We start from the raw sequence: 19166 nt of genomic DNA on the forward strand, positions 1-19166 counted from the left end.
ACCTGGAGCCTCATTGTAGACATTAGCATGACCTCCTTCTAATGGTCAGCTGCTGAGCACCTCTAAGAGTACAGTGTGCCAGGCATAGGCCAAGCGTGCGTACATGCGCATGCACACACACACACACACACACACACACACACACACAAGAAGGAAAGAAACAGGACAACATCCAATCACACTGGGATGATTAAATAATTAGGGAACATCTGTAAGATGAGCTGTTATGGCATCACCAAAATGTTTTAACACTAGACAATTGCTTGATAATATCACGTTGAAAAAGGAGCCTCCAAATTTTGTAAGGATGCTAATCACAACCACTGAAAAATAACATGCATGGCAAGAAAACTGGAAAGAAACCCATCTCACAGGATGCATGGTTTGTAGGACAGGATAGAATGTTCCAGCCCTTTTTTTGTTTTATTCTATTCTGTGTTGTTCTAAAGTTTCTTTTATAATCTGGAAATATTTATTTTAAATATAATATCTTCTCCTCCCTTATACTTCTTCCATCTTTTCCCCCATTACTCTTGCAACTTATTTTATTTCTAATTCTGAAAAAGTTATAATCTCTAGTCCCTAAGAAATTAGGGGGACAAAATCACAAGGTGAATTAAATTCTAAAAGGACAGTCAGGATGGCTTATCTGTCAGGGTCAGCCCAATTCTTTTTTTTTTTTTTTTTTTAATTAGTTTCAAGGGTAGAATGTAGTGACTCGTCAGTTGCATTACCTCACGTGCCCTCCTTAATGCCCATCCCGCCCCCCCCCCCCAGCGACTCTCAGTTTGTTAACTAGAGTTCAACATCTCTTACGGTTTTTCTCCCTCTCTCTTTTTATCTGTTTATTTTTCCTTCCTTTCCTTTATGTTCATCTGTTTTGTTCTTTTATTCCACATATGAGTGAAACAATATGATAATTGTCTTTCTCTGATTGACTTATTTTGCTTAGCATAATACCCTCTAGTTCTATCCATGTCATTGCAAATGGCATCATTTTTGATGGTTGACTAATATTCCATTGTATATATATACCAGATCTTCTTTATCCATTCATCTGTTGATGGACATCTGGGGCTTTTCCATAATTAGGTATTGTGGACATTGCTACTGTAAAAATTGGGGTGCAGGTAACCCTTCAAATCATTACGTTTGTATCCTTTGGAAAAATTCCTAGTAGTTCAACTCCTGGGTCATAAGATAGCTCTATTTCTACCTTTTTGAGGAACCTCCATGCTGTTTTCTAGAGTGGCTGCACCAGCTTGCATTCCCACCAACAGTGTAGGAGGGTTCCCCTTTCTCCGCATCCTCACCAACATCTGTCATTTCCTGACTTGCTAATTTTAGCCATTCTGACTGGTGTGAGGTAGTAATCATTGTGGTTTTGATTTGTATTTCCCTGATGCCTAGTAATGTTGAACATTTTTTCACATGTCTATTGGCCAACTGGATGTCTTCTTCAGAGAAATGTCTGTTCATGTCCTCTGCCCATTTCTTGATTGGATTATTTGTTCTTTGGGTGTTGAGTTTGAGAAGTTCTTTATAGATTTTGGATGCTAGCCCTTTATCTGATATGTCATTTGCAAATATCTTCTCCCATTTTGTCTGTTGTCTTTGGTTTTGTTGACTGTTTCCTTTGCTGTGCAGAAGCTTTTTATCCTGATGAAGTCCCAATAGTTCATTTTTGCTTTTGTTTTCCTTGCCTTTGGAGACATGTCTAGCAAGAAGTTGCTGTGGCTGAGGTCACAGAGGTTGCTACCTGTGTTCTCCTCTAGGATTTTGATGGATTCCTGTCTCACATTTAGGTCTTTCATCCATTTTGAGTTGATCTTTGTGTGTGGTGTAAGGAAATGGTCCCATTTCATTCTTCTGCATGTGACTCTCTGGTTTTCCCAACACCATTTGTTGAAGAGACCGTCTTTTTTTCCATTGGACATTCTTTCCTGCTTTGTCAAACATTAGTTGACCATAGAGTGTGGGCCCATTTCTTGGCTCTCTGTATTCAGTGTCAGCCTGATTCTGATGTTCTGTGAGAACAGAGTTCCTCTGTGCACCATGCAGGAGAGCCCAGTGCCCTCATGAATGCTTCTCTGTAGGCCTGGGGCTTGCTGCTTCTATGCCTCTATGACACCAACTCCTCTCCTGAAGATGCTCCAGACAGAGGAATGATTTCATACAGCCCCTCTGACTCCTGGGGGATGGGCCTCCTTTCTCTATATACATTCGCAGGAGTGTGACAGGAGGAGGATGGGAGAACGATGAGAAAATAGACATTAGAACAGGTCCCACCCTGAGGGAAAGCTCTTAACTCTCATTCGCTGTTCAGTGTTATTACTGTCACGATGGATCCGAAGTCCACATGAAGTAAGGAGGGCAGTGGAAGGAACCCATGGCCCTTCTCCACTAACCCCCACCAGATTATTAATTTTTAGAGTTCAAGGTTTCTTTCTAAGTCCACATTATTCTGGGGAAATGAACATCAACATGTGGAATATTTTAAAAATAGGGAAAAACTCGCATCAGAACACCTTTTGATGCAGTCACTGCCATTAATACTAATGCCCATAAGGCGGGCCCTCCCTGCGCCTTCCCTCCAGGGCATGTTCTCAAGCGGCAGCGCGTTCACACAATTCCTGGCTCTTCCTTTGTTTTTGTATATAAGTTACATCATGAGCATGTATTTTGAGGCCGAACAACCTGCATTAATCATCATTTAATGGTTATCTGACACTGGGTGGTGAAAGCGCCTTAGCACAGTGAATCATCGTCTCAGGGCCATTTGGGTCCCTGACACATTTTGTTGACATGAATAATCCCACAACAGACTCCCATGGCACAACTTTTTCCTGCGTTTTCATAATGTTCTTAGGACGGCTGTCCAATGGGAGGATTGGGTCAAAGGAAATGAGTAGTATTTTGGCTCCTATGCACACATCTGAATTACCCTCTGAACATTTACGGTGCCGGCCAGTCGGTGCATGAGGGGACCGGGGCCTGCCTCAGCACCAGCAGGAGTTCCCAGCCCGCTAACCCCCAGGCGCTCCTTGGCGGCTTCACAGGGACTGCAGCCCTTTGTCGTCCTACCCACACGAGCGGCAGAGCTGACAACTAAGCCTCCATCCCCATGTCTTCTCTCAGCCCCACAGGACTTTGTGGAGGAGACGCCCAGCCCCACCGAACCCAGCACAGAGGCCCCGGAGCCCCCTGAGGAGCCCCTCCTCGGGGAGCTGACTGTGACAGGATCCTCCCCAGACTCACTGAGCCTCTCCTGGACCGTCCCCCAGGGCCACTTCGATTCCTTCACTGTCCAGTACAAGGACAGGGACGGGCGGCCCCAGGTGGTGCGTGTCGGGGGTGAGGAGAGCAAGGTCACCGTTGGGGGCCTGGAGCCGGGGCGCAGGTACAAGATGCACCTATATGGCCTGCACGGGGGGCAGCGCCAGGGTCCCGTGTCCACCGTGGGCGTCACCGGTGAGTGCGGGCGGGACCCTAGGGAAGCCGACCCTACAGGACCATGGGCATGAAAACATATACTCTAGACAGCACGTCTCTTTTGCACGTCACGTGGCCTGGGGATCTCGGTAAAGGGACCGTTCAGGTGCCACAGGCTGGGACAGGGGCCAGAGATTCTACGTCCCTGACGCGATGCTGGTGCTGCTGGTCCGAGGACCACACCTTTAGTGGCAAAGCTCCTCAGAACAAAGGAACGCGACGCTTTCTCAGAGTCTGTTGGAGAGAGCTGTCCTGGCATCCCTGATTCCTCCCAGAGGCTCTGCCTCCCTGTAGTTCACTGGAGGCTGGGGGACAAGCCAGAGGGGGCTCCGGATATAGCGTCCTGACCAAAACACGTCCAGGCCTCATGGTTTGGGTACTGTCAGACCTCTGCTTCCCATGGCCCAACAAGACTGGGTGGCCTGAGCCAAGCACTGTGGGAGTTCACTGGGGTGAAGCTGATCGTGGCAGAGAGATAAGTTCTTATCATAATGGGGCTCCCGGGCATGGGGAGACAGGCCGTGAAACAGCAATCAGGCAAAGGGGCATATGCCTGTGACAGGAAAGCCCGGGGCCAGGCCAAGACTAAGCCTAAGCCAGCCTGCCCGCAGGTGTCCACAAGACAACTGACACCAGAGGTCGGGCAGGTGTTCACTTGGTGACAGCACTAGAGTCAGAGCTGCGTCACGGCTGGTGGCAAGGCCTGGAGACTAGGCACATCGTGGTCCATGAGAGGAGCTGAGAGGGTTCTGTGTGAGAGTCTTGAGATGGGGGTAGAGCAGCAGGAGCAGCTCAAGGGCCCATCCCGGGGATAGAGAGGTCTGTTGCATGGTGAAGCCAAGGCCAACACCATAAGATGTGCAGTGAAAGGCTCGTCCTAGGAGCCCCTTGTGAGGAACGGACAGGGAGGGAGGCAGGGAGCCCAGGAGAGACACGGTGACCCAGGTGAGAGGCGACGGGACTGGGGTGGAGCCCAAGCCCGGCTGGTGGGGCTGCAGAGGTGGGGAACCCAGGAGGGCCTTAGTTGGACTCTGAGCCTGATGGCCACTGGGGACAGGAACCGAGCCAGGAAGACTCCAGGTTTCTGGTTGGGGAAGGGAGCTCTGAGCTGTGTGGGAGCAAAGAACAAAGGGGAGTGAGATGGCAAGGGGACCCCAGTGGAGGGAGGCTCAGGGCACAGTGTGTGGGGAGGTGGGTGCCGGAGAGAGCAGGAGAGGGGGCGGGGTGTGCATAGGGGTAAGATGAGGGTAAGCTGCCAAGCAGGCTGGCATTAATGGACTGGGAAGGTGACACTGTGCTCCTCGTTATGTTATTTCGTAAGACACCCACTGCCCTGCTGACTTGCATGTCCTCACCCGTCCCTGTATGTCTCTGTCCACTTCCAGAATACGAAGTTGTGACCACTGAAGCCCCATCCACCGTGGCCCCCGAGCCTCCCACCAAGCCCCGCCTGGGGGAGCTGGCCGTGACCGATGCCACCCCCGACTCCCTACACCTCTCCTGGACCGTCCCCGAGGGCCAGTTTGACCACTTCCTGGTGCAGTACAAGAACGGGGACGGGCAGCCCAAGGCGGTGCGCGTCCCGGGGTATGAGGAGGGGGTCACCGTGTCAGGCCTGCAGCCAGACCACAAGTACAAGATGAACCTGTATGGCTTCCACGGTGGCCAGCGCATGGGCCCAGTCTCTGCCATTGGGGTGACAGGTGAGTGGATGGTGGAAGCCCCAGGGCGGGGCCAGCGGGAGGATCTCCCTCTCTCAGGTGATGGGTGACTGGGGCGCAGGAGGCCCCCATGCTCAAGACTGAGCCATGGGGCCCTTTGTGCCTCCCTCCTCCCCCGGGGGCTCCCTGAGGACAGAGGGGTCCTCCCGTGCACAGAGGGGCCTCTGGGAGCTGTGCTGCTGGCTGGCCAGGCTCCCAGGCATGTTTGTGAGATGTCGGCAGAGCGAGCCCACCTGGCCCCAAGGATGGGGCCAGTCTTCGCTGAGCTGAATTTGGGGGCCCCCGGCCGTGGTCACAGCCTCTCCATCCTTCTCCCAAGACCTGAGGCCCTCTCCTGGGGCTTCTGCCTCACCTGCTCTGTGTCTGTCCTTCTCAGCTGCAGAGGAAGAGACCCCAGCGCTCCTCGAGGTGGAGGAGACGCCCAGCCCCACTGAACCCAGCACAGAGGCCCCAGAGTCCCCCGAGGAGCCCCTCCTGGGGGAGCTGACAGTGACAGGATCCTCCCCAGACTCGCTGAGCCTCTCCTGGACCGTCCCCCAGGGCCACTTCGACTCCTTCACTGTCCAGTACAAGGACGGGGATGGGCGGCCCCAGGTGGTGCGTGTCGGGGGTGAGGAGAGCGAGGTCACCGTTGGGGGCCTGGAGCCGGGGCGCAGATACAAGATGCACCTATATGGCCTGCACGGGGGGCAGCGCCAGGGCCCTGTGTCCACCGTGGGCGTCACTGGTGAGTGTGGGCGGGGACCCTGTCCCCAAGGTCTTCTTCCATTTTCTCTTGTTTCCCCCCTTTGGATCTCAGCACCTCAGAGATGGTCCTTTAAGTCTCTCTCCTTTCTCTTATGACACTAATGATCCTCGTCATCCCTTAGTTGAGTGAGGATGGTGGAGACGTCGTTCTCCATCTATTGGCCTGTACCCTGTCTTCTTAATCTTGCTTTGTTCTTCATATATGGCCTCCTCAGGCTCCCGGAGTATTTTACTGACTCAGAATGCAGCTACAGGACCAGATTCTCTGGTTTGATTCCTGCTCTAGACGAACTGATTGTATGAATTCATGAACATTTTTTAACTTCTCTGTGCCTCAAATCCACGCAGAGTGGGGATGCTAATGGTAATGGCATCTCCTTCGTATGTTGTGTGAGGATACGTGTGCCGCTGTGTGAGCTGCTTACAGCCATGCCTGGGACACATTAAACACATTAGAAGAGCTTGCTACAAAACGTTTATTTCATAGCCTGGGGAAAGCACTCCCTCTCTTTTGAAGGGTCCTGCCTTTGGCCCCTCAGGCTCCTCTGCTCTGTTCCAGGCTCCCTGCCCACAGAGCCCCCTGTGGCACCCCGCCTGGGGGAGCTGGCTGTGGCAGCCGTGACCTCCGACACAGTGAGCCTCTCGTGGACAGTGGCCCAGGGTCTCTTCGACTCCTTCCTGGTCCAGTACAAGGATGTGCAGGGGCAGCTCCAGGCGGTGCCTGTGGGCGGACACCTCCGTGAGATCACAGTATCAGGCCTGGACCCGGCCCGCAAGTACAAGTTCCTGCTCTTTGGCCTCCGGGATGGGAAACGCCATGGCCCAGTGTCTGCAGAGGCAAAGACAAGTGAGTGAGGGCTGGAGGCTGGAGGCCGCCTTTGGCACTAGAGCCTCCTGAGTGTGCTTTCGCCCCCTTGTGCTGACAGAGTTTCCTGTTGCCATGCTCCACACTCCAGACCTCAGGGCCTGTGGACCTGCTTATTTCCTAGGTCCAGAGCACCCCGCTTACGCCTCCTTCTCATCCTTCTCCCTCCTCTTCCTCCATCCTGAGGGACGCTGCTTTCTTCCCTGGCTCATCTTTTCATCCCTCTGCTGTCCCACTTCCTGCCATGTGGCCTAGCCACCCCCTCCCAGCTCCCAGAACCAGCTCCCAGAGCCCTTGCACCCTGAGGAAGCTCTGCCAGCCTGTCACCATTTCTGTCACTCTCCATACACCTCTCTCTCTTTTCCAGTCTCAGACATGAAATCTCCCCACCTCGGGGAGCTGACAGTGACAGACGTGACCCCAGACTCCATGACCCTCTCCTGGACGGTCCCTGAAGGTGAATTCGACTCCTTCGTGGTCCAGTACAAGGACAGGGATGGGCAGCCTCGCGTGGTGCCCATGGCTGCAGACCAGCGCGAGGTCACCGTCCCCGGCCTGGAGCCCGGCCGGAAGTACAAGTTCCTGCTCTACGGGCTGGCAGGCAGGAAGCGCCTGGGCCCCATCTCTGCCGATGGTACCACAGGTGAGCCCCCACACTGCACCCCACCTTTTCTAGAGCTGCCTTCTCTTGTGCCCCCAGAACTGACCCCCCACCGATCTATCCATGACTCCGGCCTTTATTCTCCTACCTTCAGCCTTTGCCTCAGCAAAAACAAATATTTACTGAGTCTCGGTCATGTGCCAGACACTTTCCTAAGCATGTTATAGGCATTATTCCCTTCATTCACTGACTGCTGATGTCATAAAAAGAATCCAGTCTTTGGAGCCAGGCAGACCTGTGTTCAAATTCCAATTGCTGGTGGTGTGGCCACGGACAGCCACTTCCTTCCCTTGAACCGCAGTTTCTGTACCTGTGTAGGCATAATAAATACGGATTGGCACTCCGTAAATGTTCCCATCCTCTTGCCTCTGTCCCAGCTGAGGCAGGAGGTGGAAAATATGGAAGGGTTTGGCTACAGAAAGACTATGGAAAAAAAAAAGGGTGGGGGGAGAGAAAGACTATGGAAAAATCTGGTGTCATTGCGCCCATTACTCAGCCCCCTGAGGAAAGGGTGGAGGTGGGTCACTGACCCTTACCCTACTTCCAGGACCGTGAGTCACCCTGGCCAGATGGGGATGGAGCACATGGTCAGTTGGGGCCTGGTACCCTGAGACTGCCTAATTCTCTTCCCTACCCCCCATTGTGGGGAGTGGATATAGGCTTCTCTGACCCCATCAGCCAGCACCCATCCCCATCGGGGCAGGCTCTTCTGCATTCTGCCCTCCGTTCTCCCAGTGCTGCCCCGCCCCACTGCCCTGGTCCAAGGGTGGTAGTGCAGGGCTGGGCAACTGGGTAGAAGGATGACACAGGCTGATAGCAAGGGAGGGAGAGGTCACGGCCAAGCTCTGGGAGCCCATCAACTTGGCTGGCTGCCAACCCAGCTCTTAGGGTTTAGGGGTGTCTCCCTGACAACCCAGATATACTCTGGGAGCCTTTCTGGGCTCCGGCCACATCCCTGCTCAGGGGGCCAGGGAGAAACTGAGGCCCTTCTCTACACCCCCAGGTGCCCTATGTCACAAGGTGATCTTTTATGCATTTACTGCACCCTGGTCACAGCAGGGAGGGAGTGGGGGCAGGAAGGAGTGAGGGCAGTGGCCTCCAGAGGAGAGATGGAGCTACTCGCTGTCCTTCCTTTGGGCAGGTCAAAGCCACACTGCAGGGACCCTCTCCTAGAGCCTCGTGCCTCCCAGAAGGCGCCAAGGCTGCAGTAGAGGTAGCTCTTGATAGAGTTTCTCCTCCCGCTCTCTCCACAGCTCCCCTGGAGAAGGAGAGGCAGCGCCCACCCCGCCTTGGGGAGCTGACAGTGACAGATGGGACCCCAGACTCCCTGCGCCTCTCGTGGACGGTGGCCCAGGGCACGTTTGATTCCTTTGTGGTCCAGTATAGGGACCCAGCTGGGCAGCCCCAGGCAGTGCCTGCAGCCAAAGACCAGCGGGAAGTCACCATAGAGGGTCTGGAGCCGGGCAGGAAATACAAGTTTCTGCTGTATGGGCTCCACAGGGGACAGCGCCTGGGCCCCATCTCTGTCCTGGGAGTGACAGGTGAGCGGAAGGTCGAAGGGACTGACTGGCGGGCTTGGGCCTGGGGCATAAGGAGGCCTGCCCAGAGCTCGGGAGGGAGGGAAGTGCGGTGGGGCCAGCTCGGATGGTAGCCAAGGAGTCTGTGGAGGCGGGCAGGGCAGGCGCAGGAAAGGCCCTGGCAACGGCCCCCAGCCTCCCAACACCCCCCCGCCGCCCCATGCTGACAGCTGTTCCCCGTAGTCCCTCTCCTGAGGCAACTCTTACCGGACAGAGGCAAACCCCCTCCCGTGAATGAGTCAGGAGCCTTTTCTCTCAAGTGGAAAATAACTGGAGAAGGACATAGGCGAGAGGCGCTGACAGAGCAGGCTCCTCCCTGGGACGTGCTGACACCCCGCTCAGCTCAGCGGGATGCAGCGCGTGGGCCCTTCTCTGTCCTCAGCTCTTCTGCAGAGGCCACGTGCCCAAGCTCAAGGAGTGACCAGCAGCACAGGCACCCCGGGGGTGGGGGGTGGCAGGCTGCACACACACCTTCGCGGGGGCGCGAGAGGCTGCGGAGGTGGAGAAGGGAAAGCAAGGGCAGGACTCGACACCGCAAACCCTCCCACAGAGGGGTGATGGGGCCACAGTGCAGGCACTCACAGGGGCCCGGCGGTAGCTGGACTCAGTGCCACCGCAGGGAATGGCAGGTTCGCGAGAAGGAAGATGGCCGAAGAGCCTCGGTCACCACCACCACCACCCCCCCCCGCTCAGCTTCTCCCCTGGGCTTCTCCCACGCAGCCCCAGAAGTGGACACGCCAGGCCCCTGGCACGCCGCCACAGAGGCCCCTGAGCCCCCTGCAGGGCCCCAGCTGCAGACACTGGCAGTGAGCGACATAACCCCAGACTCCCTGCGCCTCTCGTGGAGTGTGGCCCAGGGCCCCTTTGACTCCTTCGTGGTCCAGTATCAGGACACAGAGGGGCAGCCCCAGGCCTTGCTTGTGGACGGCAACCAGAACAAGGTGCAAGTGTCAGGCCTGGAGCCCAGCACCTCCTACACGTTCTTCCTCTACGGCCTCCACGAAGGGAAGCGCCTGGGGCCTGTCTCCGCCGAGGGCACCACAGGTATGACCGGGCCAGGGCCCTCCACCGAGGCCTCCCCCACATCCTGTCTGGGACTGGCAGGGCTGATGGAGTGCCCAGGCACGGTGACTGTAACGACAGATCGGGAGGAGGGCTCTGCAGAGCGGGGAAGGGTGCACTGACAGCCCCCGCTCTACACACACATGCTCACTACGGGTCCCACCTGGAGCGCTTGCCCCTCATTAGCTCCATTCACAGATGACAAACTCAGGGCGGGCCCGGGACGGAGCCAGAGCCCCACCCCAGGCCACCCAGGCTGTGTGCTTCTGTCCCCCACCCACTCTGTGCAGGGCCTGCTCCTGCTGGCCTGACCCCCGGGGAGACAGGGCCCCGCCTGTCCCAGCTGTCAGTGACCGATGTGACCACCAGTTCCCTGCGGCTCAACTGGGAGGCCCCCTCAGAGGCCTTTGACTCCTTCCTGCTCCGCTTCGGGGTCCCATCGCCAAGTACCCTGGAGCCACACCCGCGTCCCCTGCAGCAGCGGGAGCTGACAGTGCCAGGATCACGGCGCTCGGCTGTGCTCCGGGATCTGCGCCCAGGGACCCTGTACAGCCTGACATTGTATGGGCTGCGGGGGCCCCATAAGGCCGACAGCGTCCAGGGCACAGCCCGCACCCTCAGCCCAGGTAAGGCCCTGCAGGGGGCACCTTCCTGTGCTGCCCTGAAGTGAGGGGTCTGTACTTCGTAGGGCGGGACCTCGTGTCTCAGCCAGCTTGGGGGGGAGGGGGACGGTGCTTGGTGGGTGGTGGGGGCTGGAGGAGTCTACAGAGACATTCTCTCCTGGGTCTAGAGGAAAGAGGTAGGTGAGCAGGGCTGGAGCCACTGGAGCCCAGGAAGAGGCAGGGGTGGGGATCCTGGGTCAGGAGCCTTGCTGCCGTGTGCCCTCACTGCCGTCTCAACACACCCTCCCTGCAGTTCTGGAAAGCCCCCGTGACCTCCAGTTCAGCGAAATTGGGGAAACCTCAGCCCAGGTCAGCTGGACACCTCCAGCATCCAGAGTGGACAGTTTCAAAGTTTCCTACCAGCTGGCAGATGGAGGTGACACCCTTTTGTCCATGTCCTCATTTGCTCTCACCTCTCCTGCTCCACTCACTTTGCTCACTTCCCGGGGCAAACTCCTGAGGCCAGTGTCTTTTCAGGGGAGCCACAGAGTGTGCAGGTGGACGGCCGAGCGCGGACCCAGAAACTCAAGGGGCTGATCCCAGGCTCTCACTATGAGGTGACTGTGGTCTCTGTCCGTGGCTTTGAGGAGAGTGAGCCTCTCACAGGCTTCCTCACCACAGGTAAGGTGGACTAGGCCCCGGCGGGAGGTAGGGGGAGAATGAATGGGGAGGGGGAAGGTGTGAGAGGCTCCGACCGTGGACCAGGGGCCAGTGGAGCTTGGAAAGGTGGGGGGTGGAGCGGGGGACAGGGGACAGCTCTGAGTCCCCTCCCTTCTCCCAGTTCCTGACGGCCCCACCCAGCTCCGAGCGCTGAACTTGACGGAGGGATCCGCTCTGCTGCACTGGAAGCCGCCCCAGACCCCTGTGGACAAGTATAAAGTCCGGGTCACAGCCTCAGGGGGTGAGCGGGGCTGAGGCCTCAGGGGACTTGTTCGGGGAGGGGAGAGGGGGTCTGGCAAGGCACAAAGTGGGCAGATGCTGATGCGCAGCCCACTGCCAGCCCCCTCACTACAGGGCTCAGCCCCCGGCAGTGCTGTGGAGTACCCTCTGAGTGGCCTCGAGCTCCACACCAACTACACGGCGACCGTGCGTGGTCTTCGGGGCCCCAATCTCACCGCCCCAGCCAGCGTCACCTTCACTACAGGTGCGGCTGGGAGCTGTGCGCGGCAGGGCAGGGGAGGTTCAAAGGAGCTAGGATGGGCCTCGTCTCCATCCTCTCTTCCCACTTTCCCCTCGCAGGGCTGGAGGCCCCCCAGGACTTGGAGGCCAAGGAAGTGACCCCACGCACAGCCCTGCTCACTTGGACTGAACCCCAAGTCCTGCCGACTGGCTACCTGCTCAGTTTCAACACCCCTGGTGAACAGACCCAGGTGCCCCCATCCCTCCCTCACTGGCCAACTCCCCTCCCAGCTTCCATTCCAGGAGGTGCTGCCCCATCCTCTGGCCCTCCCAGCGGGGCTCCCTGTCCCCTGACCTGCTCCTTGTCTGTCCACAGGAGATCCTGCTCCCAGGAGGGGTCGCCTCGCACCGGCTGCTGGGCCTCTTTCCCTCCACCCCCTACAGCGTGTGGCTCCGGGCCATGTGGGGCGAGAGCCTCACACCGCCGGTGTCCACCTCCTTCACCACTGGTATTTGGGCCCTGGGACCTATGGCCAGGGGCTGAGCAGGCAGCAGGGGTCTGGGGTTTAGCAAAAGGACCAGCCCCTCATTCTCCTCTCCCCAGGTGGACTTCCAATCCCCTTTCCTCGGGACTGTGGGGAAGAGATGGAGAACGGAGCCAGCTCCTCAAGGGCCACCACCATCTTCCTGAATGGCAACCGCGAGCGGCCCCTGGATGTGTTCTGTGACATGGAGACCGATGGGGGCGGCTGGCTGGTGGGTGGAACATGGAAGCCCGAGGGTCTGCCCGGGGAAGGGGCTGCCGTGCCAGGAGCCATTGGCCAATGGTGCCTCTGCCTGCTTCTCAGGTGTTCCAGCGTCGCATGGATGGACAGACAGACTTCTGGAGGGACTGGGAGGACTACGCCCACGGCTTTGGCAACATCTCTGGGGAGTTCTGGCTGGGTCAGTGCCCCACAGGACTCCAGGGCCAGGGAAGGGACGGCAACCCCGTGGACACCAGGACCCTGATGAGAGCACTGTCCCTCCCTCCCCGCAGGCAACGAGGCCCTGCACAGCCTGACGGCAGCAGGCGACTACTCCATGCGCGTGGACCTGCGGGCCGGGGACGAGGCCGTGTTCGCACAGTATGACTCCTTCCGGGTGGACTCAGCCTCGGACTACTACCGCCTTCATCTGGACGGCTACCACGGCACGGCAGGTCAGGCCTGGGCCTGGGAGCGGGGCAGCCTGGTGCAGAGGCCGGGGCAGCCCTCACTGTTCCTCTCACACCTGGCCAGGGGACTCCATGAGCTACCACAGTGGCAGCGTCTTTTCTGCCCGGGATCGAGACCCCAACAACCTGCTCATCTCCTGCGCCGTCTCGTACCGTGGGGCCTGGTGGTATAAGAACTGCCACTATGCCAACCTCAACGGGCTCTACGGGAGCACTGTGGACCACCAGGTGAGGGGCTGGGAGTGGGGGGCCCTGCTGGGCTGTGAGGGCAGGCTCGGGCCTTCACCCGTGAAGTGGGACAATAATGCCAATCTCACCAAGGCATCTTGAGGGAGATTTATTGGACTTAAAGGTCCAGCTCAGATGAAGCCTCAGGGCCATGGCAGTCGAGGATCTTGGAGTGGGGGAGGCGGTAGGGCGGCTGTCTTCTGGGAACCGTCTCCCCAGAGGGGCAAGGGTGGGAGCAGAAGGGATGTGTGCCTTTGACTCTGTGTCGACATCTTCTCTCCCAGGGGGTGAGCTGGTACTACTGGAAGGGCTTTGAGTTCTCTGTGCCCTTCACGGAAATGAAGCTGAGACCAAGAAGCTACCGGCCCCCAGCGGCCCAGAGAGGCTGACCGCCGCTCACCTCTCCGGTGCCCCAGAATGACTGCCGAGCACTGAGGGGTCGCGCTGAGAGAAGAGCCAGGGGCCACCGTCACCACCCAGCCACCAGAGGGAGCCTTCTCCATCTGCGATCTCACAGCACCATGTTTACAGGGGGGAGGGCAGGGGTTTGTATGGGAATAATAAAAGGAGAAACTGAGGCGTGTGTATGACCAGCGTGCATTCTGCCCTGTCATGGGTGCTGGCCCAGCGCCCGGGCCCCCATCCCCCGGGGCTGCAGCTGCACCTGGAAAGGCCGCATGGTGAGGTTCACGCCGCAGCGGGCCCGGGGCTGCAGGGAGGGCAGGGTGCCCCCGGGGGGCAGCAGCGTGAAGGCCCGGAGCAGCCGCGCCAGCACCACGAAGAGCTCTAGGCGCGCCAGTGGCTCCCCGAGGCACACACGTGCCCCGCAGCCGAAGGCCAGCACTCTGGGGCTGGCGCCGGGGGCCAGGAAGCGATCTGTGGGCAGAAGGACAGACCCGGGGTTCTGTAGCCGCAGGGCAGGGGCCCCTGCCGCCCCCACGCCACAGGCACCCTCCCAGCCACGCACCAGGCCGGAACTCTTGGGGCCGCTCCCAGACTGTCTCATCTAAGTGGGCGCCTTGCAGGTTGGGGATGACGACCATGCCCTCAGGGATGTCGTAGCCCAAGATGCTGAGGGGAGGGTGGAGTCAGAGGCTGGCCAGCACACCACCCCTTCCACCCCTTTCGGTCCCACTCATCCCTAGCTCTTAGGAGTCACCTGCTGGGCCGCGTGGTGCGGTGCGGCAAGGCCAGGGGCACAGCCGGCCGCAGGCGCAGCACCTCCGCGATGGTGGCTGTGAGCAAGGGCAGCCGGGTGGGGTCTCTGTATGGGACTTGGGAGCCTGAAGCTTCAGGGCCCAGTTCACGATCCAGCTCTTCCTGCAGTCGCTGCTGAACCTGGGAAATGGGAGCAAGCCTGGTGTCTGGGGCTGGAACCCTGAGCCTGCTGACCCAGAGCTACCCCACCTCCCGGCCTGCAGCTGCCCCCTGCAGCAACCCATCCCCCCAGCCTCCATGCGGATCAGCAGAAGCCACCGCCTGGGTGAACACAGGCCATGGGAGGGTGCAGTGAGCTGAGGTCCTGGGGCCTGGCCAGGCTGCCCCCAGGGTGCACCTCAGGGTGGTGAAGCAAGAACGCCACAGCCCAGGAGAGGGTGGTCGCTGTGGTTTCAGTGCCACCAATGAACAGGTCCACCACAGACATATGCACATGTCCTTCAAGGAGCTGTCCGTGGCTCTCTTCTGCTGTTGGCTTCCCCAGTCTTTGGAGCATATAGTCAGTCAGGTCCCTCCACTGGCCTGCCACCATGCTCTCCTGTGGAGGAGAGGAGGGCCCATCCTCAGCTCTCAGGGGAGCCACAGGTCCGGGACGGTGGGATGCTGGAGACCCTGCCCAGCTCTGGGGCAGGAGGCTCCCTGGCTGTGTGCCACGGGGGCTCCAGGGACACGCAGTGTTCCCACCTTGTGCTGCCTCAGCTGCTTCTCCACCATGTGGTCCCTGTTCTCCAAGGCCTGCTTCAGCCTCCAGAGGCCTGGGTTGGGGAAGAACTGGGGCGGGGAGCAGGAGAGTGTAGCCGCTGGCAAGGAAGACTGCTCCCCCAGCCCCTCTCTCTCCCAGGACCCAAGGAGTCTGGGCTGCACCTCCTCACCCTGAGAAAGGGAATGATGTCCAAAATTTGGATGGACCAGTGTTCCCAGGTTTTCATCAAGTCTTGGACACAGTCATGAACGGCATGTACCAAGGCATCCTCCTGCCCCCCCGCCCAAAGAGGGAATCCTTTCAGTTCAGGACCAGAGAGAGAGTCAGGGAGGGGCTAAGGAAGGGCACCAGCATAGGGAGGGCAAGAGAACCTTGACCTTGTCTCCGAAGGTGAGGTGACAGATGATGGTGCAGGTGAGGAAAGAGAACTCCTCCTGTATGGCCACAGGGGTGCCGGCCCGGGCTTGCATGCGCTGCGGAGAAGGACAAGGAGCTAAACAGGCCCGGGAGCTGCTGGGAGAGCTGAAGCTGCCCTGGGGCAACTGTGGACATCCAGCCTCACCTCACAGAACTCCTGGGTCAGCTGCTCCACCAGCGGCTCCATGGAGTTGCGGAGGCCCAGCAGCAGGGCTGAGCGGGTGAGCTTCTTGTGAGCCTTCCAGAGCAGGGAGTAGTCCCCAAGGGAGAGGTCCGGGAAGTGCTGAGACACCAGCTGATCTGTGAGTAGGAGAGGGGTCGGGCAGCCAGAGGAAGCCACGGGCCTGACATCTCCTGCCTCCGCCAGCCCATGCCTGCCCTCAAGACAGGCCCTGAACACTTACAGGACGCTGTCTGGGGTCTGCCGGCAAAGTCCACCCACTTCCTGATCATGGCTTCCTCGATGGTCCTCTTGGAGTTCAGCACCACCACATCTGGGGGATGGCCAAAGCAGGATGTCAGCAGGGAGGGGACCCCGCTTCCCCCCGCAACCCTGTGGTGGAGGGGACGGAGCCAATGCACCTCGAAGCCCAAGGCGGAGCCTGTAGACAGGCCCCAGTTTCTGGGTCAGACCCAGCAGGTAGAGGGGAAGGTTGGGCTGCAGCAGGTGCAGGAAGCCTGGCACGAGAGGCGGGAGGTGGAGGCTGCGGAACTTCCACTTGTCCCACAGCAGGCGGGCACCAGCCAGCAGGGTCAGCAGCAGCAGCCCGAGGAAGAGCATGGCCAGAGCCCCGAGCGAAGGCCCTGGCAGGGCCACTTATAGTGTTGGAGGCCCCCCCATCCATCTTGCTGCTCGGGCTGCGCTGGGGCCTCCTTTCACTCCCCCCGGGGCCCTGCACACTGTCCTGCCCACAGATCCTGGAAGGGCACAGTCCGCCTGGCCTTGGGGAGTCCACATGTCAAAGAATCGGCCTTTCATCCATCAAGAAGAAAGGAAAGGGGATGCGACCCTGACCTTTCTCCCACAGCCGGAATCGGCTTCCTGGCTCCACGTCAATCAGGCAGGAAAATACGGTTACTCTCCAGCCTGAGCCCTCTCCCACTGCCACCCCACCTTGGACCACCTTCCTGCTTTACCTCAGAGAGACAATAGCCATCCCTGCCTCACCAGCCATCAGATGAAAAGGGGCCTGCGTGTTTTTCTTTTAACTTGCAGATGGGGTGACCGTATGGCCAGGTCTGTCAGGACCACCCCAGTTTATACCTGTAGTCCCAGTGTAACGATTAACCGTGCCCCATTTCCATCTCAAAAGTTGAAGAAGATGAAGAGCTCTATGGCCCCCCAAGTTTGGGGACTCTACTATACTCGATACACTCTTCAGTTGCAAGAGAAAGGGACCAACCCAAGCTGGCTTGAGCCAAAAAGAATTACTGTACAAATATGGGGGCATCTCAGAGAACTGAAGAGAGCAGGAGAGGGGGGGTTCCTTGGAAGCTAGGGACAGGGGGATGCCACAGCTGCAGCAAGGGGCCAGGTCCTCACTCTTGGCTCCTCCCTCCTCTGCGTCTACCGCCTGCCCTTTCCTCTCGTGGGCTGTTTGTGCTCCCAGTTGCAGGTGGGATGGGACTGCCTCCAGGGTCAGAGTCCATGGGTTACAGGCCCAGCCTCAGCTCAAGAGAGAGTTCCCAGCACGACTGAAAGTTCCCCCATCAATGCCAAAGTCCCCAGGAAGGGGCCGGAGAGCCACAGCTGGGATCAGGAGGTCCAGCCCTATCCTGGGAGCTGTTGCCATAATGGGTTGGGTCCCTCTGGACCAGGTGGAGCGATCAGGAACCACTTTAATGGGTCCCAGGAGGCAGATGAGAGGCTCAAAGGTTGGGGGCAGGGCTTGCTGAGAGACCACGCCAAAGAGGTGAGAGTGCTCAGTGAGAAGTCAGGGCTGCCTAGGAGTGGGAGTGAGGGATCAGAGGCCCTAAGGCCCACATCATCCCCAATTCCCTATCCCTGGATCTGTAATCTGATCCCTGCACCTGAGAGTGCTTAGGCCACTCTCAAAGCGCACAGGCTTTGTGGCTGGAGGCCCTGAGTCCAGACACTGGCTGCGCCACCCACCAGCTTGAGGCAGTAACTGCTGGGGGTCATGGGTGGAGAGGCTCGGGCTCAGCCTGCATCCACACCCAGGGCTGAGAGGGAGAAAGCAGCGGCGCATTTCAAGGAATAGGCAGTCACCACTGCCCCTGCCTCAGGGTTGACCTCCCAAACCGTGGCTGTCTTGCCACAACTGCAGCTGAGTCCCTGGCTCTCATAAATGGCTTTCTGCCACCCCATGCTGACCAACTTTGGGGACAGAAATGTGATGGGCAGCCACAGGGCCATGGGGACAACAGCCCTGGGGAGCCTTGGAGACAGAACCTCTCAGAGCTGCAGGGCATCAGAGGGGGCTCCACTGGAAAGAACAGTGACCTGGAAAACTGGCCTGATTGTGAATAGACCTTCATCAACTGACCTGGTTCCCTTGCCAGCCCCAGCTCTTCCACCCCACCTCCAAAGCCCAATCTCAGACACGATGAAATTATATGCAGTGCCCACAAATGGGCTCTGTCCTGCCCCTGGCCTCTGGGTCTTTCCTATTCTCCATCATCTGTTCAAATGCCCTCACCTATCCCCACTCTCTGCGTGACACCTCAACTTTCAGAACCCATGTTAGAGGTCACCTCCAGGAAGCCCTTGCCTTCTCCCTGCCCCCAGATTGGATCAGGTGCCCCAACTACGTGCCCCACAGGACCAGGCAGCTCCCGAACATTCCATGTTTCAAGGATGGGGACCTGGCATAAGGCATGGCCTGGAGGGAGAGCCCCACAAATTGCAGCTACACGATTGGATGGCAGGCTGCTGCAGACTCCGCTTCCATCAACCCCACTCTCAGCCCATTTCTCTAGCTGGATTTCTAATCAGCCCTGAAGACCCAAGGAGTGCCACCAAATGGGGGAGAGTGAGGCAGGCAGGTGGGGAGATTGGATCCAGTAGGGCTGCGGACTCAGTGTATTAACACCCAGACCAAAGTCACTGCACAACTCCAGCAAAGTTCCCTAACCACTGGTAAGGAGGTCAAGTGTCAACCATCTGCTTTCAAGAAACCAGACGTCAGCTACAAGCAGGAGACCCCAGAACTCACAGCTGCACAAGGGCAGAGCGGGAAACGTGTGGCCGACAGCCACTCGTCAGGTGGAAGGGCAGTGGCGTTAGGCTGAGCTCGAGCAGCGTCTGAGGCCACAGGGACTGGTGACAGCAGGGCTGTGGAGCGAGGCCTCGCTGTGGTGCCAGACCCTTAGGGTGCAGGCTGCAGGGGTCTCAAGTCGGCTCAGCATGCTTTGCAGATGGACTGAGCTCCCAGGGAATGATCTGGGAGTGACAACCCCAAGGGTCATGCAGGCTCTGGGAGCCTCAGATTAGGCAAACCCTGGTCTCATGGCTGGC

General features: G+C 58.5%; 2 protein-coding genes across 4 annotated transcripts in view; one reads left to right on the plus strand and one right to left on the minus strand.

The window, feature by feature from the left end:
- TNXB (tenascin XB) overlaps positions 1-13936 on the plus strand; it is a gene marked incomplete at its 5' end in the record, with an annotated part of 47345 nt that extends 33409 nt beyond the window's left edge. Inside the window, 19 exons of the mRNA XM_080806742.1 lie at positions 3139-3471; positions 4878-5195; positions 5590-5940; positions 6520-6807; positions 7193-7468; positions 8740-9027; positions 9784-10107; positions 10416-10751; positions 11041-11163; positions 11265-11408; positions 11569-11688; positions 11788-11931; positions 12027-12157; positions 12283-12415; positions 12511-12662; positions 12755-12851; positions 12946-13107; positions 13187-13350; positions 13635-13936. Of these exons, the coding sequence (XP_080662868.1) occupies positions 3139-3471; positions 4878-5195; positions 5590-5940; positions 6520-6807; positions 7193-7468; positions 8740-9027; positions 9784-10107; positions 10416-10751; positions 11041-11163; positions 11265-11408; positions 11569-11688; positions 11788-11931; positions 12027-12157; positions 12283-12415; positions 12511-12662; positions 12755-12851; positions 12946-13107; positions 13187-13350; positions 13635-13739 (3989 nt within the window). The 3' untranslated portion in view covers positions 13740-13936. The remainder of the gene's footprint in view (positions 1-3138; positions 3472-4877; positions 5196-5589; positions 5941-6519; positions 6808-7192; positions 7469-8739; positions 9028-9783; positions 10108-10415; positions 10752-11040; positions 11164-11264; positions 11409-11568; positions 11689-11787; positions 11932-12026; positions 12158-12282; positions 12416-12510; positions 12663-12754; positions 12852-12945; positions 13108-13186; positions 13351-13634) is intronic.
- CYP21A2 (cytochrome P450 family 21 subfamily A member 2) lies at positions 13447-19085 on the minus strand. 3 transcript variants are annotated; one of them, XM_080806745.1, is made up of 10 exons: positions 16271-19085; positions 16093-16182; positions 15834-15988; positions 15649-15744; positions 15441-15542; positions 15253-15339; positions 14906-15106; positions 14510-14688; positions 14318-14421; positions 13447-14226 (listed from the first exon to the last, which is right to left on the minus strand). In XM_080806745.1, exons 1-10 carry the CDS (start codon positions 16467-16469, stop codon positions 13961-13963), a joined length of 1479 nt encoding a protein of 492 aa, XP_080662871.1. In that variant the 5' UTR covers positions 16470-19085; the 3' UTR covers positions 13447-13960. The 3 variants fall into 3 exon arrangements, with proteins under 3 accessions (XP_080662871.1, XP_080662872.1, XP_080662870.1); XM_080806746.1 differs by having other exon boundaries at positions 15643-15744; XM_080806744.1 differs by having other exon boundaries at positions 16093-16304.
- Positions 19086-19166: the final 81 nt, after the last annotated feature.

This window comes from Martes martes, assembly GCF_963455335.1.
Source record: "Martes martes genome assembly, chromosome: 6".
NCBI classification, from domain to species: domain Eukaryota; kingdom Metazoa; phylum Chordata; class Mammalia; order Carnivora; family Mustelidae; genus Martes; species Martes martes.

Bases quoted from the DNA above. Each gene is read 5' to 3' on its own strand.
- CYP21A2 (XM_080806746.1), bottom strand. From the start codon at position 16,469: ATGCTCTTCCTCGGGCTGCTGCTGCTGACCCTGCTGGCTGGTGCCCGC. The intron at 15,989-16,092 runs GTAAGTGTTCAG...TCCTACTCACAG, and splicing joins CAGACCCCAGACAGCGTCCT to ATCAGCTGGTGTCTCAGCAC. The intron at 15,107-15,252 runs GTGGGAACACTG...TCTCCTCCACAG, and splicing joins AGCAGCTGAGGCAGCACAAG to GAGAGCATGGTGGCAGGCCA.